Source organism: Stigmatopora argus, chromosome 22 (assembly GCF_051989625.1).
Source record: "Stigmatopora argus isolate UIUO_Sarg chromosome 22, RoL_Sarg_1.0, whole genome shotgun sequence".
NCBI lineage: Eukaryota > Metazoa > Chordata > Actinopteri > Syngnathiformes > Syngnathidae > Stigmatopora > Stigmatopora argus.
The window spans coordinates 2,470,004-2,495,804 of NC_135408.1; the positions used below are offsets into that span (position 1 = coordinate 2,470,004).

The 25,801-nt window shown below is 38.9% G+C and overlaps 3 protein-coding genes across 10 annotated transcripts in view; 2 read left to right on the forward strand and 1 right to left on the reverse strand.

Annotated features, from left to right (window-relative positions):
• The window catches only part of LOC144067998 (connector enhancer of kinase suppressor of ras 2-like), a 32,219-nt gene extending 22,562 nt beyond the window's left edge, over positions 1 to 9,657 (forward strand). For 6 of the 8 annotated variants that reach the window (XM_077592149.1, XM_077592151.1, XM_077592154.1 and 3 more), the window contains exons 17-21: positions 880 to 951; positions 1,031 to 1,095; positions 2,818 to 2,918; positions 3,798 to 4,281; positions 6,517 to 9,657. In XM_077592149.1, coding sequence (XP_077448275.1) covers positions 880 to 951; positions 1,031 to 1,095; positions 2,818 to 2,918; positions 3,798 to 4,281; positions 6,517 to 6,770 — 976 coding nt within the window. In that variant the 3' untranslated portion in view covers positions 6,771 to 9,657. The remainder of the gene's footprint in view (positions 1 to 879; positions 952 to 1,030; positions 1,096 to 2,817; positions 2,919 to 3,797; positions 4,282 to 6,516) is intronic. The other 2 variants (XM_077592150.1, XM_077592152.1) reach the window with 1 other exon arrangement.
• Positions 7,071 to 10,804, reverse strand: LOC144068475 (olfactory receptor 52A5-like). The gene is made up of 3 exons (XM_077593046.1): positions 10,556 to 10,804; positions 10,100 to 10,369; positions 7,071 to 7,124 (listed from the first exon to the last, which is right to left on the reverse strand). The coding sequence occupies exons 1-3, from the start codon at positions 10,802 to 10,804 to the stop codon at positions 7,071 to 7,073; spliced, it is 573 nt and encodes a 190-aa protein (XP_077449172.1).
• Positions 10,805 to 17,771: 6,967 nt separating this feature from the next.
• rnf167 (ring finger protein 167) lies at positions 17,772 to 25,169 on the forward strand. Its single transcript, XM_077592964.1, has 10 exons — positions 17,772 to 18,136; positions 19,505 to 19,612; positions 19,707 to 19,784; positions 20,027 to 20,164; positions 20,255 to 20,342; positions 20,437 to 20,527; positions 20,635 to 20,740; positions 20,907 to 21,000; positions 21,091 to 21,171; positions 23,165 to 25,169. Exons 2-10 carry the CDS (start codon positions 19,523 to 19,525, stop codon positions 23,584 to 23,586), a joined length of 1,188 nt encoding a protein of 395 aa, XP_077449090.1. The 5' UTR covers positions 17,772 to 18,136; positions 19,505 to 19,522; the 3' UTR covers positions 23,587 to 25,169.
• The last annotated feature ends 632 nt before the right edge of the window (positions 25,170 to 25,801 follow it).

The following is a 25,801-nucleotide window of genomic DNA, read 5'->3' on the forward strand; positions in this document are numbered from 1 at the left end:
TAATGAACATAAAAACGTCAATCGACGTTTAATCCATTTTAACTGGCACGCCCACTTAAAATGAGTTGGACATTTACTACTGTTAAGGGGAGTGTAGAAGATGGTATTTTTTGTGTGCTCTGCAATGAACAGCTTCTTTTATGGACAAAAGAAGGTACAGCCCTGATTCCAAGACAATAACACAAAGTGAAAACAGAACATAGAACATTAACACAAATTAAATCACACAAAAAGAACATTTAGAGACAATACAGACCAGTCCGGGCCCCCTCTCCACCCACTTTTCAGTGGCTTCCGGATTGGAGGGAGGCCATGCTCCCAAGAGATCTCCACTTTTAAGACTATATATGCAAATGAACAAGCGGGTGTAACTCAAGTCATGTCCTGTCCCAAGGAGATAAGTTGAGAACAAACTTTTGGGCCCCCCTGCTTGGGTAACTGAATTAGTTATGTAAAAGCATAAATTCCACAGATGTCCTGTCTCCAAACCAAAAGATAGCTAAGTACCTACATATAGACACATTATTTGAGAGCAATGCAAAAATACATGTGATTAAAATAAATATTTCTCTTCAGGAGCCAAAGAATTAAGTACATACTCTGTGACCTGAGATGGCAGTGCATATAGACAATGGTAATGGTAACTTCCGAATTGATCTCCCCTCTATGACCACTTTCCCAAAAGTATTCTCTGGCGTGTTTAACCGTTACGCCGTGTTACACTTAGTTGATGTGATAAAATCACTTTAAAACTTGTTCGGTGATCATGTGCCAGTTGTCTGTATTTAACTAATTCATATGTGAATGTCGCTGTTTTGTTGTTGATACAAGCCCACCCCCCTCTTCCGCTTACGAACTTTGCATTTGCTCCCATTCCAGTGCTTTCAAGGCATGCCATCCGAAGATAAAGACCTTTTACTTTGCAGCAGAAAATGTAGACGACATGTCAAGGTAAGTTGATGAGGCTGTCATCACAGTTAGAGTTTTCATGCATATATGAATTGTCCGGACACTCTTCCCCATGCCTCAGGTGGCTGAGTCGTCTCAGCATGGCTGTGGCCGGGTATTGCGATCAGGATAAAATCCAGGATCAAGGCAAGTGCCATATATACTATAAAGTCAAAACTCAAATTTAAGCCATTTCATCTTTGCGTGTTAAAAAAAAAAAAGAATTAGAACTGTCTCTCGTAAAAAAAATTCATGATGTGATAGATGGTCGAAGACCATTTGCATGAGTTAAATATGCACTTAAATTATAGTAACTGTGAAGCTTGTATAACTGCATGATTAGCACCGTATCCCACTCACATCTCATGGTCATAGCTGAATAGATATGAGTCACGTAGGATAGTCACATTTGAATAGCATTTTCCCCTCTAAAATGGATTTAAAGGTCTCTGCTTTCACAATTCACATCAATGCTCATTTTAGAGACAGAGTACCCCATTTCTTTTCCATTGAAGCCAGAAATCCTGTACCTAGTCAGGGTTCTATTTCAAGGAACCTGTAGAGGAACTCAGTCACAGCAGCGCGTGGGTGGTCTATTTTATCCTTGGATAGAGAGCTCTTCCGTCACGTAAAATCAAGACTCATAGCGGCTTGAGAGGACATCACAAGGAATTCTCACATCTTGGAATTACTTCTTGGCACATTCAGTTGACCGCAAAATCACACCTACAGCACTGCTTATTCTGAAAGCGTTTCACAAAAAAAATCTGTGATTGACAACTACACGGCTTTTAGACGTTTTATCATTTCTGGTATGTGAAAACACACAAGGACTTGAAATTGGCCTTACTTGCACACTACACATATAAGAACACTATGAACACCTTCAGTCCCAAATGTAGTACAGACGCTCCCCTACTTACGAACGAGTTAGGTTCCGAGCGATTGTTCATAAGTTGAATTTGTTCGTAAGTTGCTCAGTGCTATATTTTGTATTATAATTTATGTTTAAGGCCTATATAAGTATATTGAAGGTTTATGTAAGTGCATTTGTATGTTTAAGGCTTGTATAAGTAACACGCATTGGTTTGTACTGAAAAAAAAACATTTAATAAAATGGAGAGAATACATACAGTACTGTAAATATCCTAATATTACGCAAAAAAATGTGCTCACACAGACTATACTTCGCCAAAAGTTGATTCCCTAGAAACCAAACAAGTTCTGGTTCATGTTAGAGGAAAATAAGCAACAAAATGACTGTTTCACAATTCAAATCTTGTAATAGTATAATCTGCAATTTAAGGTTCATCATATTTTGATTTTAACCTTATAATAGTTCAATTTAAATCTCGTTATATTCATATTCATTTTTCTCTCTGAATATTACATTGTATGACTTCTTCCAATTTCCCACGGCACACCTGACCATTGTGGTTAGGAAACAATGTAATACTTAATCATTCATTCATCTTCCATACCGCTTATCCTCACAAGGGTAGCGGGGGGGGTGCTAGATCCTATCCCAGCCAACCACAGGCAGCAAGATGGGGAGACCCTGAATTGGTTGCCAGTCAATCACAGGGCACAATGAAACAATCAATCACTCCCGCTCACAATCACAGCGCCACTGAGTGGGAATGGAACCCAGACTGCCTCCACCAAAGTCAGGCGGAATCACCACTTCTCCATCGAGACATCCGAGTACTTAATCATACAAGACATAATCAGAGTGCTATGGCTATGACCGTGCTTTGCACCTTTTTCCGCAGATAAGGAGTTGTATAATTTTGTATGGGACACTATATCTTATTCACTGTATACATTTAATGATCCTCTTTTGGTTGCATTGTATTTACTACTAATTAGATTACTGGAGTGAGAGTGATCATGAGGAAATGGACATGACCTCTATGAGCAAGCAGGACAGTCCACCGCCACCCTATGATACCTATCCTAGAGCATCATCGGTAAGTATCAAATGTTCTATTTTTATTTGAACCTATTATGTAGCAATATTGTAGGAAAGATTCAGTACGGAACAGGGGTACTCACCTGTGAGGTACTGAATAGAAATGGTGATATCTCGCAATACTTTTTATCTCTATAGGTCTTCTGACAAAAATAGATATGTATATTGTTTTAAAAATGTGTCACTGTATTGTAACAACAGGTTTTACCCTAGAAAATGTCTTTGTGAATAAATACAGTCATTTGTTTATGAGAATAGTATAGTGTTGCTCTATCTATTTACAGATATGTTGCACTGAAATGTTCTCTTTGTTGGTCAGGAAGACACTTATTTTGATAGATTGCATAAGTATGTTTTTCTCTTTTATAGTCATAAAGTAGAGTAGGGTTTGTAACGGACGTTTGGTCGCCGGACGTTTGGTCGCAGGGACGTTTGGTCGCCCGGACGTTTGGTCGCCGGACGTTTGGTCGCCGGACGTTTGACAACATGACAGAGAGTTTACTGTTGAAACCAGCTCTCAAAATTATATTCATGAGAGAGAGAGAGTTTAATATCTAAATATCTACTGTTGAAACCAGCTCTCAAAATTATATTCACCCGGGCGACCAAACATCCGGCGACCAAACGTTCGGGCGACCAAACGTCCGGCGACCAAACGTCCAGTATTGTATCACAGATGTTCCCACCCGACTCACTTACTGTGTGTTTTCATGACTAAGGGATAGCGTAATGTTCAAATATGTTACCTGGGATCAAAAAAGTACAGGATCATTTCTTTAGTTTTTGTGGTGTTTAGTGTGAAAGGTTAAAAATAGTACAGTAATAAGGCTAGATGAGTAATAGTTGTAAAATTGAGTTATTGTTGTTGTTTTTTAAGGTGAGCCCCTTCCTAGAACCCAAACATGGTCATTTCTCCTCATCCGACACGTTCCACTCACGTTCCTCTCACGAGGATTACCACTCGGAGCCTCAGGAAAGTGGCGGCAGCAACAGCGGCGGCATCTCCCCCAGGCAGAAAACCAGCAATCAGCGAAACTCGTGGCAGGAGCAGATGGAGAACAACGCCCGAATGCACTTCCTCCAGGCGTACCCCGTGGAAGAGCTATCCGACGACAGGGAACAACTGGCGATGGAGTATCGAAGGCAGTCTACGCTTCCTGCCCAACGGAGCCTCTTGCAGGAGCAGTACCGAGCCTTGCCCCTGCCCCTCAGGTCCAGCATTGATTCGGAAGCGGGAGGGAAACCACGCAGTTTCACGTTACCCCGAGACAGCGGCCTTCACGCCATCCTGGCGGCTAACGCCGGCGCTTCAGATGAGATGACCTCTCCATGCTACCAGATGCAGCGGCCCAGAGAAACAGGTTTGATAGCTTAATTTTTAATGTGTCAATGAGGGCGATAGATAGACCCGAGTGGTTCTGTTTTTACCATCTTTCTGACACTTACAACACAAAAACTACAGAAACACGTCAACAACCCCCCTACTGTTCCAACCAATTAATATTTTTTATTCAATTTACTCACTGGCTGTCACTGGCAGCGTGTGATCTCCCCGCCATTCCAAATATTTATATTTAGTGCAAGTTACAAAATCTACTTTTTGCTTCTTTATTTCCTAACTAATTTACTTACACAGAGGAAAAAAAATGTTAGTTACACAATCCACCAAAAACCATTGATGAACCGAAAAGCTCGGAAAATGAACAGTTTTTCCGTTGGCCACACATGACCATATTTACCGTAATTACTCGAATATAACGCGCACTCGAAAATAACACGCAGGTAATTTTGGGCCAAAAAAATCTGGAAAAACGCAGTAATCGAATATAGTGCGCACCTAAAATTTCCCACTGACGAAAATCAGAAATCTTACCTTTTTTTCTTCGTTTCACGATTGTTTTGTTCAAACAAATTTATTCATTAGAATCCTTCAAATGAAGAGTTCCTCTCTCTCTTTGTCTGTCCTCTCATCCGTCTCCTCATACATCTCTTCGTTGAGAATCCTATCAACGTCCACGCTTCCTTCATCCACTTCCTCTTCCTCCCACAACACATCATCCGATTGGCTTTACGAGATGACGTAAAATCCGTGCGTCAAAGTGAGTTTGACAATGCTTTTTTCGATCGAAAATTTGTAATTTATTTTAGTTATTGATTATAACACTGAACTGAGAGAGGGTGAACTGAGACGAGTAGGAGGCTAGAGGGGGGAGTGGTGGTCTCGGCTTTCCGATTTTCGATCGAAATTACGAGATGACGTAAAATCCGTGCGCCGTCTTTACGAGATGACGTAAAATCCGTGCGTCAAAGTGAGTTTGACAATGCTTTTTTCAATCTAAAATTTGTAATTTATTTTAGTTATTGATTATAACACTGAACTGAGAGAGGGTGAACTGAGACGAGTAGGAGGCTAGAGGGGGGGAGTGGTGGTCTCGGCTTTCCGATTTTCGATCGAAATTACGAGATGACGTAAAATCCGTGCGTCGTCTTTACGAGATGACGTAAAATCCGTGCGTCAAAGTGAGTTTGACAATGCTTTTTTCGATCGAACATTTGTAATTTATTTTAGTTATTGATTATAACACGCACCCCCAACTATTGGAATTAATTATATAGCAAAAATCTGCGTGTTATATTCGAGTAATTACGGTACTTGCATATAAACCGCCCCGCATATAAGTCGCAACCTTAAAATAGCATAAAAATTGTTGAATTCATGGTTTTAATAGGGAGTACAAATATTTTTATTTGAAGGGAAGATTGTTAAAATATCTGGATTTTTTTGATGGTTCATATTACTGCAATAGTTGTCACTTTCGAACAAGAAATAAAAAGAAAAAAAAGAAAAGCGGAATTTTGTTTTATTTCATAATCACAAATGCACAATAATTTCCTTTCAAAAAGTAAGTGACCGTTTTTTTCACGTTTTATGAAAGATACGTTTTTCTTTCTTGAATTTCATTCATAGACGTAAAAATAATTTTTGTTTAGCATTTTATCTGTTTATTTTTTCTCTATTTTGAAATACATGACCGTATCAGGCCGCATTGTCTTGCATTATGGCGTCATGGCATTATGGTGTTATAGCGTTTCGTCTTTGTCACCTTGCAATTTCGTGCAAGTCGTATTTTTATGCGCATATAAGTCGTACCCTCGATTCAGTCATCTTTTTTTGTCCGACAAATGCGGCTTATATGCGAGTAAATACAGTAATTTAGGCAGATTACCACTTGTTGCAACACTCAAACTAAGGAAAAACATCAAATGCTTTGCGAGGCATGGTAAGCTGATTGGACACTCTAAAATGTCCCTAGGTATGAGTGTGAGCATGAATGGTCATTTGTCTCCTTGTGCCCTGCGATTGGCTGGCTCAGCTGGGATAGGCTCCAGCACCCCCTGTGACCCTAGTGTGGATAAAGCGGTTAAAAAAATTAAATTAAATTAAAATGAACTTTCCGATGGTTCTAACAGCCTTAATCTTATTTTAAAAAATTAACTGCTATCCAGTCAAAACGGACCGGACGTCGAGCACTGTCAATGGCAGCCAGTGAGTTAAATTTACAATACAATCCACAACATAACATCTTCTTTCCCAGGGCGCGTCGGACGCGACATGAGGTTGCAGTCAGACTCTGTTGGGGATTTGTATCGAGCCCTGGAGCACACCAGCCTGTCCACCTCAGCTGAGCACCGATCCACCAGTCGCCTGGAGTACAAGCGTTCCTTTGTCCGCAGGGTTAACGACCCCTTGCTGAACGACAAGCTTCACCGCCTTCGCATCCTCCACAGCTCTCTCAACGTACTGGCATTAAGCCCGGGCTCGGTTCCCAGATCAACTGTATCTAATTAATGTTTGTTGGATGTATTTTCTTTCAGAAAGTCCCTCTTCAAGACTTAAATCGATCCATGGGCTTTTTAGGCTAACGTGCCGAAACGCTCACCTCGGGGCTTGCCACCTTGCTGGAGATGAAAAGGTGTCAAAAAACTTCATTTTCCTTCCTCCTTTTTCTCCTCGACCTTTTAACCATTTCTATTAAGAGTATTACACCCTCACATGCTCTCTGAAATATTAACGACATGTTAAAGGTGCTATGAAATACTACAGCAAGTGACTTATCTTGATAGCAGACCATATTTGGGACAAGTCCATTCAAAAAGGGACGGAAAAGGCTTTTTCATCATTCATTTTCTGAACCACTTTATCCTCACTAAGGTCGTGGGGGGTGCTGGAGCCTTTCCCAGCTGACTTCGGGCCATAGGCAGGGGACACCCTGAATCGATGGCAAGCCAATCGCAGGGCACGAGGAGACAGACAACCGTGACGGAAAAGGCTTAATGATGAAATTTGTTCCTAATTAGTCTTCCCAACAGATGTCACAACCATTTTTGCGGTTTGTTAGCATGGGTAAACTATTATCGCCATATGACATATGCCATTCCGTCAACACGTACTTGTTAGCACAGCATTAGAAAAGTAGAAACTGTTTATTTATTTATCTATTATTGCATTTTTCTTTCATTTGACTTGGTGTATTAATTTCCATTTAGTTTGCCTTATTCACCAAGTTTTTGTAACCTGTAACTCCATTTGAATAAGATATAAATGGCAACTCTGAGGCTCTTTTTTGTAGCAAGGCTCAAAGCTATTGTGGCTAGGGATGCCTTAAAACTGACACTCAAAAATAAGTTTAATCTAACCTTACACTAAACTTAATTCTAATTTGGTTTTAAATTTAGATACCTTTCTTCTCCCGGGTTGACTCTATTTGCCCCGCCTCCACCCTGACTTTCAGATGCAACCTATCGAGGGTTGTTTGCTTTTGTCTTCCCTTCAAAATATTCCGAAAATTATGCACACAAATTTCCTCACAATTGGATAACGCACGACCACTTGCCAACGAGAAGTAGTAAATACTCCTCTCGCATTAGCGATCGCTCCGCCATTTACACTGATTAACAGGGGAAAAAAACACTGAAAAAATGCAATGCTCCGCCCAGTGCTCGTGGGGACATTACACGAGGGAGTTGCGACCAGAAAGACAGTGCCCTTGGTGTTCTTATGAGCAGCTTCTCGCGTCCGCTGTATGCTTGCATATCAAATTTTTTCTCGTATCTCGAGATATATATTTGCCAGAAATTTTACTCGTATCTCAAATTGCTCGTATGTCGGGGCACTCGTATGTCGAGGTATTACTGTAGTCCCACACAGCGGACATGTTTACCAAGTTGTTTAAATTTATAGCAGCCAAAAATTGTGACAGTAGTGGGAAGATGCTAAATCGGATTTGATGTGAATAAATCTGACACAATCCGATACTCCAAAAATAGCCATATTAGGCACCAGTTCTGAGTATCAAATCGGTACATATGGTGCAGCTACATAGGGAATTTTAATTTTGGTTTCAGCCTGCCTTTTTCCATATGGAATAATATAAGTTTCTGATTGGAGGACCAATCTTCTCAAAATCATGACGTTGCATTCCAGAGAAGAGTTAAAAAAAAAAAAAAAATTGCCTTTGATTGTTTGTTTACGACTAATTTTTCTTTGGATTAGGTAACCATTGCTTTCATTTTGCTCCTGAATTATGTGTCGTTATAACCCGTTCATTTAAGGGTATTTTTAAAAATCTGGTTGTGGCGTCATAACCAGAATTGTAGAAAAAAGTGATGTCCCTTGATGTGTTGTTTGGGGTGGAATAACTATCAAATGATGGGAAAAACAGCCACATTTATACGCATCACATAAAATTGGTGCAGTCTTTTGCATTTTTGGGGGGCTCGGTCATAATTTCATAGCACCTTTAAGCACTCGTTTGATTTGGTGGAGAAAAAAATAGCACTTTGTGTCCCTGTTTGGGACTTGATGGAGAGCTTCTTGCATGGCTGTTTCCCATCACATTTGCTGGAGTAATGTGGATCTGATCAGATCAGATTGACTATTTTGGATGTACTCTCCATTTTGTTACGTGTATAATTATTCATGGATATTAAATATGACATCGCTACACAACATCTTGAGGATATGTGCTGGAATACAAATAGTAAATCAAGTGCTGTGCCTCAGTTATTGTGAATGTACATTGTACTTTTCCGAGTATAAGGAGAAAAGATTTTATGGTAAGCAAGTTTCCCTAAAAATTGGGGTGGAAATATCTTTGCAATAAGGGAATTGTATTGGAAAATAGAAAAGGGATGGCCGCAATACTTGTCTATTTTTGTATGCATGCAGTCTTTTTAGTTGTGGCAACGGAAAATGTTTTTGTGTGTAAAATTTGGAAATGACCGCTTGTCTCAACTGCCTCAACCTCAAGACTTCTTTTAAAAAGCTAATTTTGCAACGAAAGAGATGAGAGGCAAAGTGTATTTATTAAGTGTTTCATGTACGAGCATGTTTTGTAATACTGTATTAAAACACGTTACCATGCCAGTTAACTGCACACAGTGTGCCATATTGCCGTATTGTAGCTGCAATACTTTTATTCAAAAATGGAAATAAAGTATGGCGTGGGCACACAAAAGATTTGTTATTTTTAGGCACTCGTCACACAGGAGCTCAGAATACAATAACAATTCTACAGAGGGAGTTGTCGAGAAAGCATTGTTGTTTGCGATCCCTTATAAAATTGACATTTATTTTCATCATAGCAATAACATTTAATAGTTGTTGACATTCAATGTATTTACTCCATGTGTTCATTTTGGGAGATTGTCATTTATAATAAATGTCATCAAATTGCCATACTAATATTCCTTATCATTTCTTGATTTTGCTTTTAATAACTTTTTTTATTGGCTAGCCTAAATGTAAGATAATATAGTGACTTTAGTTTAGTACATCAGATTCAGAAAGGAAGAGAAATGAAAAGGACATTCAGAACAAATTCCATTTTAATGATGCATGTATTTACTCTTATTAAACATCACCAAAGTGCCTCAAAAAATGCTACAAATAACTTCTTACATGTTGGTAAATTTGATATATTTACAATACAAAAGAAAAAAAAGCTGATGCATGATTGAATGAGCTGAAAGTCAGCAATTCACACATACACACACGCACAAGAGATGTTTTTTTTCTATTATCTTCATTCCCATTTAACATTATTTGGTGTTTGAGGTAAGTTTTAGTTGCAATTACCCTCTTTTTGTGTATTTATGACACAGCTTTTTAATATGAACTCGAATCAGATATGTTCCGAGTCCATATAGGATCGGATTAGCAAAAGGCGGGGCGACAGCGAAACAGATGGACAAAAGAATCCGCACCTCCATTGCGATGTGACTCATCTTGAATCTATGTTGAGCAATGTCAAACAAGGAGCCTATGCTGAAATTTAAAAAAGAAGCTAAATGCGGCGCACATTTTTTGAAAGCACTTACTTGATTTTTCTTTGACAATTTCTTACACACTCGGAATATTTGCACATAGGAGAAAAAAACCATGATCACCTGCGGGGCGATCAACAATCCGATAAGCAGGAGCCCTGCAATGTCGACATGATACGCTGAAGTACATGTATTTTTAACCAAGTCCATGTTGACACAATAAATCTTTTGTATTATTTTCCCGCAAAAACTCAGCTGCACAGTCATGGAAAAATAGCACCCGAATACAATAAATGGATAGAGACCCACCAACAAGATCAGTTTGTTGACCTTTGCAGGGAACATAATGGTTTGATAATGTAGTGGGTAACAGATGGCAAGGTAGCGGTCGTAACCCATGAGAGCGAGGATGCAATATTCTGAGGCCGCGTACGTGTGGAGGCAGTAGACTTGAGCGATGCACGAGTTGACGCTGATCTCGTGCGTCTTTGACAGGAGTATGCTCATCGTTAAAGGCGACAACGCGCTGCTGCCGTACAGCTCGTTAAAACTTAACATGCAGGCAAAGATATTCATAGGCTGGTGGAGCACTTTGTTTTGGTGAACGACAGTTATCAATAACACATTGAGGAATACGGTCGCCATATAAAGGAATAAGAAGAAAAGAAAGAACCCATATTTGTGTTTCTCCAGGAGGGCGTAGGCCGTCAGGGTGAACGTCAGAGTTGTGCGGTTGTCCATTCTGGAAAGGATCAAAGAGACATGGTGAGAATACGTGAAAAGCAAGTGACGTGGAGTTACATATAAGCAGCAGATTTCATATATTGATATTTTTCAGAGTACCTGCGACAGAGTCTTCCACTCCATGCTTGTCCTGTGCGTGTGCGTCTTTATAAGCTTATTCAAGGTAGTTGTGGCTTGCTGTCGGGCACAAGGTTCAATTCTTGTTACTATGGTGACAAAGGTTGTTTATCCTCAAAGGTCCCTTGATAGGTGAGTGCCTGATTTTCTCCACTCCAGCTGTTGTATCTTTAAAATGGTCAATCACAAGAAGTCTGAAGGCAATAAATTGTTTTTGTAGCAGACCGTTTAATTATACATAGTCAATGTCAACAGTTTGGCTGTAATATTATTTTAAATTGCACATTGGTAACTTCGGGGTGTGCAATAACAATGTGCAATATCTTAGATTGTGCAATATTTTAGAATTTACCTTGCCCGGACGTGACTTTTTATATTTTTATATTACTTATTTATGTTTTTACTGGGAAAATGCACTTTGTGGAGTAGCACCACCAATTTCGTTATACGCAGCTGTGTATAATGACAATAAAGGCTTTTGATTTGATTTAATTGAATTTAATAAGGGTGAACAAATAAGAAAATTGATACATTAAGGCTACAACTAGGGAAGCAATTACAGCTTTTATATGTAGTATATTTGGGTTTGTATAAGTGTGTCTTAGTACTGTGGAGTTGGTAAAGTTCCATCACTTTTAAACATGGCCAAACAAAATATAATGTCTATCAATGCTAGAATTATACAATAACTTGACTATAAAATTTGCCCTAAGCATGATAAAATGGGGGGTAAAATGCTAACAATGCATATCTCTGTGTAAAGACAAGCGCAATGGAAGGTGCCTAAGATTTATGCATATATTTTAGAATTGAGATGAGCACAGTTTTCTCCCACCCACACGTTACACTGGATGATGATAGAATTGAATAAATGGGAGCCTTTTACACTCTAAGGCTTTATATGTATAAATTTGCAAAGTATGTCTTGTGGTAGTTAGCAGAAGCATGAACTTGTCAAAAAATGACAAAAGTACAATTCTAATCTTGGATATATGACTAGGATTACACCTTGTTCGTTGATATCACTAAATGATTAAACATGTGTTCTAGTATATTTCTTACTCTAAGAGCCATTCCCATTTGTTCACATTTGAGGAAAATAGCGCAAATGTTCTGCATGTTAAGATGTAAAAAAAGTTGCACATAAAAATTACTACTGAGTTTTTCTTTTCTTTTACAGAATGCTCATTTTTAATCTTACATTTTATCAGTCATAATTCCATTAAACAGCTGGCGCTTCTGGGTCGGTCTTATTTTAGAAACGCTGAAACTAATAGAGTTAATTACTCATGAAGAGCATAATTTGTTATTTTCTCAAATATTCAGGCTTCTATCCCTGATTTCAAAATGGTGAAGTTCTACAATATTTCCTCTCATTTTTATTGTTACAAGCGAACGCCACATGGCAACTGACCATGCTTTGACAGTTGTGATCAAAATCTAAACACTCACTAAGCCGGGGGAAAAAAAAGAATGACCTCAACAGATAATTAATTTCAGCTATTTCCATTCATAGTAACATTAAAGTTTAGAACTAATTTTACTGCTACATTTTCCTTTTTTTCCTACTTTTGATGTGCCATCAGACCACTTCTTCAGTTCACGTGAGAGTTTTCCGGATAAAAATGACTGTGTTTTTCTTGATACATCGTTTTTTCCTTTGAAGAAATGACTCAATTTTATCTTTCCAGTATCTTTTCACACAACTCTTTATCAACTGTAAATCTAAAAACAATACATAAGCTGTTTTCTCTATTTTAAGCAGTAGTGAGAGAAACATTTTCATTTTTTCAGGTTTAACTATTAATATGATCCAGTAGTCAAAACCACAAGTAAACAGCTCATGTGTAAAGGCAAAGACACCGAATATTGTTGATCTTAAATTAAAAGACAGTTGCTTAAAGTATTTGCATCCTTTAAATCACTGTTAATGGAGAAAATATTGTTTAACCACACAAAATGACGCTGCCTACTGGTCGCAGCCATGTTGTGATGTCATTTATACCCATGCACATACACTTTGAAAGCACAGGTGCTTGTGATAATTGCAGTGGTGTGCCATCAGGGCCTTCAAGGCCTTCTCTGCTGGCCTAAGAAATATCTGAATCACAGACTGATGTTAATTATATTTTGTCCATGAATACTTATTAAATAATTCCAAATTGTCTGTTAGCTTCCTTTCATTGCTTTCCCCCCTGGTTGCACTGCTTCCAGATGTGTGTTTTCATATTGGAGCATTTAACCAATCACATTTCAGCCATTATTTGTTGCGAGGGTCAGAAATCTGCCTCAAGGCCTTCACAATCAGTTCTGCAGGCTCTGCTGCATTAAACAAGCGTCAATAAGACTGTTGCTTTAACCAATCAGAATTTGATTTGGTGACACCAAGGCCTTCTCGCAGGCGTAGGGATATGTCATCGCTTTCACCAACTATGATTGGCTAGTGATAGAGTGGACTAGCCAGCGCTACCAAACTGTATCAGGAGCGAGCTGCACAAGCAAATATATTGTTGTGTTGATTTAATAGCAGTTTTGTCAACCTGCAATGGCTGAAGGAGGAGAAGAAATTTATTTGTTTGCAGATTTACTGTCAAAGCCATTTTCAAGACGGACTTTTCAAGAAAAAAAAAACGGACATCATTAAGAAGGGTCGGACAACTCCAAAGCAAGCAAGTCTGTCACAACCGGGAACAAACATTTTCAGCACTAAATCGAATAAAAACGTTTGCCAGAAATTCGGCAGGATAGGCTCGACTTTCAGCATTAGCTTCGATGGCGATAGAAAAGAAGGAGGAAAGAAAGGAGGATGGATATTGTGTACAGGTAAAAAGGATTTTTGGTGAGTAAAATATGTCTATATTCCTAAATAATATTTCAATTGTATGAGGTTATTATTGATGATTTTTTTTTATGTGTCGCAAGCTGTAGCTGCAGTAGAGGTTTTATAGCGATAAAATATTTTTTGAGGGTTGGATTGATTCGCTGAAGGCGTCGCTAGGAAATTCACGGACCACCGCTGGATAATTGTTATTAATGACATAACAATGAATTCTGTCTTGTATTAACATATCTCTGCAACTATTCATTTAAAAAAAATATTTATTAACAAGTGTTCTACACTTGATAAATGGGGTTGTCTATCCCTTTAAGATTTGAATGTAAATCACTGAAATACAATATGATATATCAAATTTGTCCGCATTAATTGGCATGCATCTTGGATTCCATAAAAATGAAGATAAAAAGAGAATGGGGTAACATCAGAACCAAGGTTACATGTATGTACGTACATGTTTTCTGCATACATGCTGATTAGAGGCCATTAGTCCACCTTGTTTTCAGTCTTGTTGAAGAAAATTAGCCTCCAGTGTGTTGGACAATGTCTTGAGAATAAACCTGACTGATAAAAACAAAGTTGGGTTCCCTTTGGAGAAGGCTGATGTAACATTGAGTAAAATGTCTCCAAAGGCCAGTTATCAAACGAAAGACTTTATTTTATTCTGACGTTCTGATGTTTCATGGTAGGAATCTGTGGAATCAATAAAAATTTGAACGCCACATTGCAGATTGCAGACATCCACCAAGGATAAACTATGGAGGAGTTTGTTTGTCCATCTGTTTGTCTGTTGACAGGCAAATTCCATGGGGAGCGAAGATTAGAAGCAGATATGAATCTCTGAGATGGACACGCCGTTGCTCTTGTCAATTCAGATGGTTAGAAAAAAAAACATTCTTCTTCATTATAAAAAAATTACATAGTTCATTCCAGTGGCGGTCCGTGAATTTCCTGGTAACGCCTTCAGCTATCGGAATCAATCCAACCCTCAAAAACTATTTTATGGCTATAAAACCTCTACTGCAGCTACAGCTGCGACACATAAAATCATCAATAATAACCTCATACAATTGAAATATTATATAGGAATACAGCCATATTTTACTCACCAAAAATCCTTTTTAACTGTACACAATATCCATCCTCCTTTCTTTCCTCCTTTTCTATCGCCATCGAAGCTAATGCTGAAAGTCGAGCCTGTCCTGTCGTATTTCTGGCATATGTTTTTATTCGATTTAATGTTGAAAATGTTCGTTCCCGGTTGTGACAGGCTTGCTTGCTTTGTAGTTGTCCGACCTTTCTTAAGGATGTCCAGCTTTTTTTTCTTGAAAAGTCCGTCTTGAAAATGGCTTTGACAGTAAATCTGCAAACAAATCCATTTCTTCTCCTACAGCCATTGCGGGTTGACAAAACTGCTATTAAATCAACACAACAATATATTTGCTTGTGCAGCTCGCTCCAGATACAGTTTGGTAGCTCTGGCTAGTCCACTCTATCACTAGCCAATCATAGTTGGTGAAAGCGATGATGTATCCCTACGCCTGCGAGAAGGCAATGACGTATCCCTACGCCTGCGAGAAGGCAAAGATGTACCCCTACGCCTGCGAGAAGGCCTTGGTGTCCCCAAATCGAATTCTGATTGGTTAAAGCAACAGTCTTATCGATGCTTGTTTAATGCAACAGAGCCTGCAGAACTGATTGTGAAGGCCTTGAGGCAGATTTCTGACCCTGGCAACAAATAATGGCTGAAATGTGATTGGTTAAATGCTTCAATATGAAAACACACATCTGGAAGCAGTGTAATCAGGGGAAAAAGCAATGAAAGGAAGCTAACAGACAATTTGGAATTATTTAATAAGTATTCATGGACAAAATATAATTAACATCAGTTTGTGATTCAGATATTTCTTAGGCCAGCAGAGAAGGCCTTGAAGGCCCTGACGGCACACCACTGGTTCATTCACTCACTACTCTGCTTCTATGTATTGCATTTAACATTAGTTCCCAATTTTTGCAAATATCTTCCCACAGTAAACATAAAATGCTTCTGACTTTTTGAAGAGATAATATAATGATGATCAAATTTCCAATTGACGCCACCTTGCTAATGTCTGTCTTGTGACGTCTTTTGGTCACAAGCTCGCAGCAGTTATCATGTCTCATTAAATTAGATCAGGAAAAGCATGCTATCAAGTGATATCTATTATTCCCTCAAATTGTCAGTTTGTTGCTTCTTATTACTCTCGTCCCACCCCTTAGACCAAAAATGTTGCAAAGTCTTACTGATTCTCATTTTAGGAGTAAGAGAAACAGGAAACAACCATGTCTAGCACTCGCGCCGTGATTTGGACCTTCTTGGTTCTTGTTTTACTGCTTAATGGTAAGTAATGGCATGTTGTTATTTGCTTGTTTTTAGTGCTCGTAACCCCTGATTTTGTCTCAAATATACTGAAAATCTGTGTGATTTCAGTTGTCAGTATTGAAGCTGCTTCCTTTCCATGGTCATGTCCTAGCCTGAAAGGAGTTTGCAGAAAAGTTTGTCTACCAACAGAACTCTTCTTTGGACCGCTGGGGTGTGGAAAAGGCTTTTTGTGAGTGACACTCTTCCCAATCAAAAAATTGTACTCGTCTTTGAAAGATAAAGTGCTATTTTTCTTTTTAATTTCTAGATGCTGCGTGTCACATTTTCTTTGAGGTCTGTTGGGTCCAAATGGGAGTGGCGCAATCCACGAAGAGAACACCAGCCATCCTCAAATATGTGACGTTTTGTGGAACATTATCATTTTTGTTTGAATATTAACATGGTTTGATTTTTTTGGCATTGAGTAAAATATTACACTACATATCACTACTTGTATAAATTGTTTTTTTGGATAGTTATCTTGTTAATGTACACTCAGCCCCAAAAACAAAATAAAATCAAATTCAGGCACTGAATTAAGTCTTATTTTTAAAAAGACTTTCATGCTTACCTCGATTGATTAATCAAAATGAAATGATTTATATTTAATAGTAGGGCTTTACCTTTCTGTTACATTATTTGAAATGCTGCTTCCAATTTAGCAAATATAGCCATTTATGAATATATAATGCAATATCAATCAAAATTGCTAAATATTATCTTTGCGAAGCCAGATGCTGCTTTTATATTTAATTGCATTTTTTGATAACTTGTGGTTCAAACATTGTTATTGTGGAGGTTAAAATAAGGAACACAACACTGTACACGTTCTCAATTTGGAAAAATGTATAAATTGCTGCAAAAAATACATACAAATGTATATATGTAAAGCTGTAGGTTGGTCACAGTGGATTTAAATAACCTGTACACACTTAAATGCTTTAATGTCCAGGTCAATCTAAAAAAATGGCACGTTTGTGCCACTCATATCGATTGGAATTGTGTTCAATTTTAGTGACTAGATATTACAAATGCACATTTGGAATAAAATCGATGGTTTAAAATTGATTGTCGCCAACCATTTTCTGGGCAATACAAACAAATACCAATTCACTGTAACGTTCACATTTAGAGACAATTTTCAGTGTACATTAACTTAAGAAACTTGTAAAGAGTAAAGGGTAGTAGGGGAAATCCCACAAATAATCTGCAGGGTCAATTGGAAATCCCAGAACTGATGAGCCAACTCTTAAAAACTACCCTGATGCTTCCATAAATCACGTATCTGTTGTCTATTGTAATAAAATATCAGCGTTTTAAACTTGGACAAGCCTCAAAACAGGCCTGGAGGCTTGTCCAAGTTGAAAACGCTACTTCTGCTGATTTCACGTATATCCGGTAGGGGCGCTGTGGTGCACGGTAAACATTGTTGTCATTGCAACACAAAGAAGAGCCGAGCCAGAGGCAAGCGAGCAATAACAAACAAACTAGCAAGCAACTGGAAATAACTGAGCAGTCTTGTCGGTTTTTTACGACTGATATATCGGTCTACGATTTCCCTCGTACCCTATTTTATTACGTGCGTATGTGTTGTATGTTAGATGATTCTGTCGTATTAAGGATTTAGCGCTCATTTTGCCAACGCTAGTCGCTCATCGCCCAGCGCTAATCCTTCTTGGCTAGGTTATTACGGACACGACGTCGGCTGCTCGACTGTTAAAGTAAAGCCAATTCCACACAGTGACATGTAAGAAAACAAAGAAGATTTGGGAAACGGTAGCAGGTTTTAGAGGTAAGTTTAGTCTAACTAGTCTCAATGTTGACCGCTCCCCGTACATGGGTGCAATTGCTGTACATTTTTTACTTCCGATAGAGAACTAACATCTCAAATCATTTCTAATTTTCTGAACCGCTTTATCCTCACTAGGGTCGCGGGGGGTGCTGGAGCCTATCCCAGTTGACTTCGGGCCAGAGGTGGGGGACATCCTGAATTGGTGGCCAACCAATCGCAGGGCACAAGGAGACAAACACACTCAAACCTAGGGGCAATTTAGAGTGTCCAATTAGCCTACCATGCATGTCTTTAGAATGTGGGAGGAAACCGGAGTACCCGGAGAAGACCACACAGGCTCGGGGAGAACATGCAAACTCCACACAGGTGGACCGACCCTGGGTTAGAGTGTCAGCCCCACAGTTGGATCCTGGGTTCAAATCCAGGGTCGATCCACCTGTGTGGAGTTTGCATGCAGGTCAGGAACCTTTTTGAAAGAGAGAGCCATAAACAATTCCTATTTTCAAATATTATTCCTTGAGAGCCATAATCACAATTTAAAAGTCAAAACACATGAAAATGTGCGATTTTTTTTAGTCATTTTTCAATTTTCAAAGTACAAAAAGTCTCTTAATTATTTTGACAACATTGTTAAGCTGTTGCTAATCAATGAATGCCAATGAGTAGCAATGAGAGAATGAATGCAGAAGACTAATGGAAAAAAAATCAATGCCACAGTGCCGACGTGACGTTCCTATTACGTTCGGGACTCTTTTCTCTCACCACCGGTTTCCATATCTTAGCTCAGAGCCATATGCACCCATCAAAAGAGCCACGTGTGGCTCCCGAGCCATAGGTTCCCTACCCCTGCTCTAACCACTCGGCTGCCAGGCCGCCCACAGAACTAACATTGAGAATATGTATAATATTCAAATTGTTTAAAATTGTTTTTTTATTTTCAACCTCCTATGACTTGGAGTCCACATGTGTGGACATCACATTTTTGGTTGTCAAAGACTACAATGTTACATTTTGGACTACAAGGGCCTGGTGTCCACTTATGATGTGGACATCATTTTTCTCAGAAACTACATCATGTAAAAAGATAATTCTTTGTTTTTACACTCATCAGGTCCCAATTAGCCTAAATATCAAAGAGAAAGTAAAAATGCATTCCTTGTAAAAGTCTGGGTCTTAGGAGGTTAAACTACGCTGATATTATTATTTCCTACAGGCATCCAATCGTGTTAAGTGCTTGTGTACAGTGAATGCATGTTTTTATTTGATATTTTGCATATTTATCAGTAAGCCACATATTCTTTTCTATGAGATGCTTCAGTATCCCAACATAACCCTTCAACCAAACTATGTATTTCTCCCACTTTATAGCACAATCCTATCCAACCAATGATGCTTCAGCAAGGTGGGTGGTGGATGGGATTGCATTTGACTCTCCTTACCATCACTCTCACGCCCACTCATGCATATATCTATGCTGTAAGTAATGTTGCGTTAGTATTTTGCACACAGCCTTATTAAAATGCGATCTAGTGAATATACTCTGATTTTTTTTTTTAATGTGTTTTCACAGAATTACAGAAATTTGACCATGATGTTTGAAGATCTACCGGCCTTGTTTGGATCAGCACTTCCGAAGGAAGGAATGATGGTGAGGGATATGGGCAAATCATATATTTGTCTAAAACAGCAGTGACAATTTGATGCAATATTTTTCAAAAACTGACATATTAAAAATCATCTGATGTGCTTCAGTAAAACAGAATAATTTATGATTAACCTGTCTTCGCACCATTTATTCTGTAGTTTTTCCCCCTATGTAACATTCATCAGCTGACTCAACGCATGCTGGGAAACAATATTTTACTGATATAATATATCTTAATCCTAAAGGGAGTCGTTGTGGTGTCCCGCCCTCTTAATGGTTGCGAAACAATTGACCCTCCTCCTGCGCTACCACCGGTTTATGATGCCAACACCACCAAATTCATCGCTCTCATCAGACGCTATGATTGCAATTTTGATCGAAAGGTCAGTAATGGATATGGACAAAATCTTTCCATCACCAAGTCCCATTAACATAAGGCATTCCTTCTTTTTTGTCATTTAATTTTTTCCAAGGTCCTGCATGCACAGCAAGCGGGCTACAGTGCTGCCATCGTGCACAACATGTATTCAAATGCTTTACTAAATATGAACTACAGCAATGGTGAGTAGTTAACAAATTCGTAGGCTTATTGGAATAAAGAAGCTTGTGGAAAATTTCAGATACTCATTTTTTCTTTTCTTTTCTATATTTCCAGATACTATTGCAGAGGAGATTGATATACCCTCAGTGTTTACCAGCTACTATGCTTCTGAAGCTCTCAAGAAGCTGGTAATTCCAGAACAAGGGTAAATATTACAAAACACATAGTTTGTAGTGTTGCCATAATTGGTGCATGAACATTTTGAAATGCGGTCTTAATGCTATGTATTTTTCTTATTGCTATAACGTGCAGAGCCTATGTGATTCTCAAGCCGGAGTTTGTGCTTCCCCTTTCGTACTACCTTATTCCTTTTACCGGAGTGGTCGGCATGATCATACTCGTGATGTTTATAATCTTGGTAAGTATCACAAGGAGGAAACAACATTCGCCCACGTTGAAGGATACCTTTGTTTGACCTGCAATTTATTTTGGATGAAAGATCTTTTTTTGACTAAACAATAACCTAAGACACATTTTGTCCTGAACACAAGCATATCATGAGTGGTAAAAATGCTGTTTTTCAGGTTGTACGCTGTGCACAACACCGAAAAAGGCTGCGGAAGAACCGCTTGACCAAGGAACAACTGAAGCAGATTCCTACTCACAGATTTACTAAAGGTGAAAAATAAGATTCCACTGTTTTCTTGTTGTTGTTGTTTTTTTTTTTCTTTGAATAAAGGTAACTTTGAATTACCTGTGTTATTCCAGGGGATGATTATGATGTCTGTGCCATATGCTTAGACGAGTATGAAGAAGGAGACAAACTGCGGATTTTACCCTGTTCTCATGGTAAATGTCTTTTGTATTTCACAATGTGAACATTTTATTCTGCATTCATTCGGAACCTTTCTCAACATCCAGTCGACAAAAGTCCAAACAAACAAACAAAAAGACTGAGAAAAGTCTGAATGTTAGAAGATTCAAGTCGCAATATTACGAGAATCAAGTCATACATTGTAATATTACGGGAGAAAAGTTGAAATATTACACTATTTAAGTCATAAGGTTACGAGAATTACCGTATTTACTCGCATATAAGCCACCCCCGCGTATAAGCTGCACCCTTAAAATTGCATTAGAATTGTTGAATTTTACGCCCCCTTCACAATTTTCTCCATATTCATGGTTTTAATAGGGAGTACAAATGTGTTACTTTGAAGGAAAAATCTTAACAAAAATCATGGAACATGGTATTTCTGAGATACTGTATGAATCAAAAGCACATTATTAGGGTCAGTATCATCTGGAAGTTAATATGCCTATCTTTGTAAATGCAAAATATCAAATTATTCAATTTGAAAAAAGAAATGTCTATCTTGATGAGCCTGATGCCCTTTAATGACAGAAATTACACTTTCACAATGTTATAAAGTTCCTATGCTTTTCGTTGTGTTTTCATTAAAAGGCAGGTAAGTATATTGATTATTTTTGTTCAGGCACCTAAGTGGGCTGCTCAGGGTCCTCAAGTTTTCATGTTATGTTGTTTAGGCACTTAGTCGGACAGCTTGGGGTCCTATAGATGTAGTTAGAGTTGTAGTTCTTTTGCATGGAATCCCGCGAAGGTTTTCAGCTGAGTTTTCAAGGAAGCTGATGAATCATGTGTGTCTTCGTCTCAGTCTTACGTTATGGCGTTTCGTCTTTGTCACCTTGCAGCTTCCTGCATGTCGTCTTTTTATGCGGATATAAGCCCTACCCTCGATTCAGTCAGCATTTTTTTGTCCGACAAATGCGGCTTATATGCGAGTAAATACGGTCGGTTGCAATATTACCGGATTCAAATCTTAATATTCTTATACAGATGCTCCCCTACTAACGAACGAGTTACGTTCCAAGCGATCGTTCGTAGAGTGAATTCGTTCGTAAGTTAAAATTAAGTTTAACTTACTTTTGGAAGATGTACTCGATGCTTAAGGAGATGATGGAGGAGGAGGAGGATTTTATATCTTGAGAGGGTCTTCGTTGTCGCTAGAATGGGCTTCAAAAATTACTTCCTCCTCCGTAACTTCAATGTAGGAAGAAGTTGAGGGTCGAGGAGAAGAAGATGAGGGTTGATGAGTATCTTCCTTGGAGGATTTACTAGAAACTGGCCGAAAGAAGCGATTTAATGACGATTGCACAGTTTTCTTCTTTTTTTTCATCATAAATGATGAGGTAGCACTGTATGGCATCATTCAATTGATTTGCAACCTTTGTGCAACGTTCAATATTTGGGTCTTGCTGCTCGAAGAGTGCGTCGGCTTTATCAATGAGCGAATTTCTTCATGGGGACAGGCGTTTCTTCCTCCTCATCCTCCTTGACACGTTGATGAGCCTCCTCCCTCTCACAGCGCCAAGCGTCGGTATTAGCAGCGGAAAGAAGCACTATTCGGAAAAAGGCGCGCAATACAAAATCTAACTTACGAACTTACAGCATCTCTTTCTGAACATTTTTCGCCATATGCCATATGCGCAGACACGTTCGTATGTACCGTTGTTCGCAACTCAAATGTTCGTAAGTAGGGGAGCGTCTGTACTTATTTTTATGTTAAATGAACCGCTAGTTAAGGTTACGCGGACTTTAAATTTGGGAGACATAGGTTTCAATGTGAATACAAAACAGCATTTTGCAACATAACCCAGTGTTAGTTTGAAGCTTGTATTCTCACTGATTGATTTTTATACAATCATTGACATCTCCATTTCTATTGACAGAACGTGATTAGAATGAAGGAAATTGAGAATTGCAAGTATTGCCTTTGGGAAAAGTGATAGTAAATTGACGCAATCACTTATATCTCTTTAGCCTACCACACTAAGTGTGTGGACCCGTGGCTGACCAAGACTAAGAAGACGTGCCCCGTGTGCAAACAGAGAGTCACCCGGCGCAACCCGGAACACTCCGAGTCCGACTCGGAAGACGAAAGCGGAGGCAGGGCTGAAGAAGAAGGAACGGAGGGTGAGGGCGACTCGGAGCGCACCCCTCTCCTCCGCGCATCCAACCAGGGCTCCCTTTCCGGGAGTCTCGGGGCGTACTCGGCCACTGCAGTGACCACCGCTCAGTGCATCCCGTCGCCGACGCACGCCGACTCTCCCGCCCTGAGTTACGAAGGCTACTATTCCCCCCAGGAGGACACGGACTCAGAAAGCAATGAAACGGAAGAAGAGCGCCACCACGTCGAAGATGACACCGCTCAGCTCATTGGTAGGGATACGGTGCAAATCTAAAGCGCTGGAACATCGACATGAGGTAATATGAAAAGGGCCCCCATGTCACAACCCTTCCTTCACAAAAAAAAAAAAATGTCTTTTGTTATCGCACACAGAATTTATCTTAACACAAAACAAAATAATGATTACACATTAAAGCATAGCTGAACCTGGACAAATACATAACTGGCAATAGTTAACGGTTGAATGCCGAGCTATACTATTCATGATGTTGAGTCTTCCCCACTTGGAGAGGTAAAGAACCGCTTGTATTCATCCCCGTTTCCCTCCAATTATTCCGTCCTGTCATGCATATTTTAGATTTTCTTAATGACACACTTAAAAATACACTGGATAGCAACCAGTTCTATATTTACGTTGTAATTAATCAAAACCATTTGAGGTGAAAAACTGATTTAGCTTTAAAGAAATTCAAATTTATATTGAAATATGTGGCTTTTGCAGTCCGTCTATGGGTTATGAGGTTACAAAATGTAAATCTGCTGGTGTTTTTTTCTTCTTTTTTATTATTTCAAAATGAAGCATTGTTTCTAATGAGCCTTTTCTGTGCAGCGTGCCTATGTTCAGAATTATTTTTAGGCAGGACCATTATCAATGCAATTGTTTTATTATTCGAAGCTTCTTGTTGCACACTAAGTGCACATGTGAGGAAAAAGTTTTTCACTTGTGCGTCACGATAGCCTGAATGGCATGGCAATACGTGTGACCACATTTTTTTGTGGGTGCAGCCACTTGCGTATCCAGTTTAACTCTCCGCTTACTTTATTTCTCATTAGAACATGGTAGGAAATTCTAAATGAAGACCTATTGTACCTTAGTAGAGTTAGTGACAAGAACACTGCCTTATTTTGGCCTTCCATTAAATGTGTTTGTATGTTTAGAAAACAAAGGGCCACACTCCATTTTTGTCTCAACTGTATTTGCTCTAAATGTTTTTGTTTTTAAATGAAGTAGAAGTATTCCACTTAAGTCTGAGTAATGAATAAGTATCGTTATACTTGATTTGCACACAAGGATTTTAACGTTTCCCTTTGATAGTCTGGGTGGGCCATAGATTGATTATTTTTTTAAACTTTAAAGGTAAAATAATTTGAAGTTCAAGAGTAGGTGGCTGCTTGGCCAAAATACACTTTAGGAATATTTGTTTTCAGATATTTTTTTTCTATTTAAACCATATGTTCTATTTTATAGTACTTGATCTCACTGGATGTGGCACTTTCCAATAATAGTTTATTTTTCTCATCACAGAATACAACATCCAAAATCTATTTAATTGACTGTTTGAATAACTGTCTTGTTCAATTGACACCAACGTAAGATTGTTCAAACATTCTCTATGTAAGTATAATTGTTTTCTTGCACTAAGTTGACCATATCTACTTTTTTCCAGTTTAATTTTAACACATTAGACCAAATTGCAGGGTTTCTGTCCATATTCTATGTGTGCTGCTTAGACTTTAATACATTTGAAATGTTGATTATAAATACAGTGAATAATGAAAATCTGTTAATGTCACAGTTCATGGGAAGCAGCAATTTTAATGGTATATTAAAATAAAGATTTGAGAAACATTTCCATATGGGATTTTTCTTTTGTGTGAGTTCTTTCTCTGAAATGTTTTTGTCTTCTTTTTTGAAAAGCTTTTGAAGCAATCAATTTTATTCCTGTCAATCGTAGTGGTAGGCAATGTTCCCTCTAATTTTTCGTTGGTCTGAGCAGAAAGTCAACCTCCCTGAGCGCACTGAGTACCAGTGTGAGCGACATCATCGGTACTCGGATGATTCGCCTAAAGACGTTTCGCCGACGGACGTTTGACAGACGGGCAGGACGCCGAATGGACGTTCCGCCGAACGTTCATTCGGCCGAACGGAGGTTTCGCCGAAACGGGATTCGCGCGCTCGCCCCGCCCCCGGATCGTGTGTGTACAAGTTTTTCAACCTCGGCCCGCGGGCCATATACGGCCCGTTAGGATTTTTAATCCGGCCCGCCGCCGGTGTTGTCCAAATTATAGTAAAAATCAATGTTAGTCTACCATCAATGGCAGCCCGGGAATAAGCACTCTTGGGCGGGCAGATGTAGCAGAACCGAGCCGTAAAATGACAGCAATCGGGTCAAATCCATCCTAAAACAGCATTTAATGATTAAATACAAATACTGGAGCTCTTTGGACATTAGAACCGAGCCCAGGGAAGTGAATTCCTTGGTAAAATG

Bases quoted from the DNA above. Each gene is read 5' to 3' on its own strand.
- LOC144068475 (XM_077593046.1), bottom strand. From the start codon at position 10,804: ATGTTAAGTTTTAACGAGCTGTACGGCAGCAGCGCGTTGTCGCCTTTA. The intron at 10,370-10,555 runs GTGGGTCTCTAT...ATCGCCCCGCAG, and splicing joins TCAACAAACTGATCTTGTTG to GTGATCATGGTTTTTTTCTC. The intron at 7,125-10,099 runs GTTCATATTAAA...GACCTTAGTGAG, and splicing joins TCGGAACATATCTGATTCGA to GATAAAGTGGTTCAGAAAAT.
- rnf167 (XM_077592964.1), top strand. From the start codon at position 19,523: ATGATGCTTCAGCAAGGTGGGTGGTGGATGGGATTGCATTTGACTCTC. The intron at 19,785-20,026 runs GTGAGGGATATG...TTAATCCTAAAG, and splicing joins TTCCGAAGGAAGGAATGATG to GGAGTCGTTGTGGTGTCCCG. The intron at 21,001-21,090 runs GTGAAAAATAAG...GTGTTATTCCAG, and splicing joins TACTCACAGATTTACTAAAG to GGGATGATTATGATGTCTGT.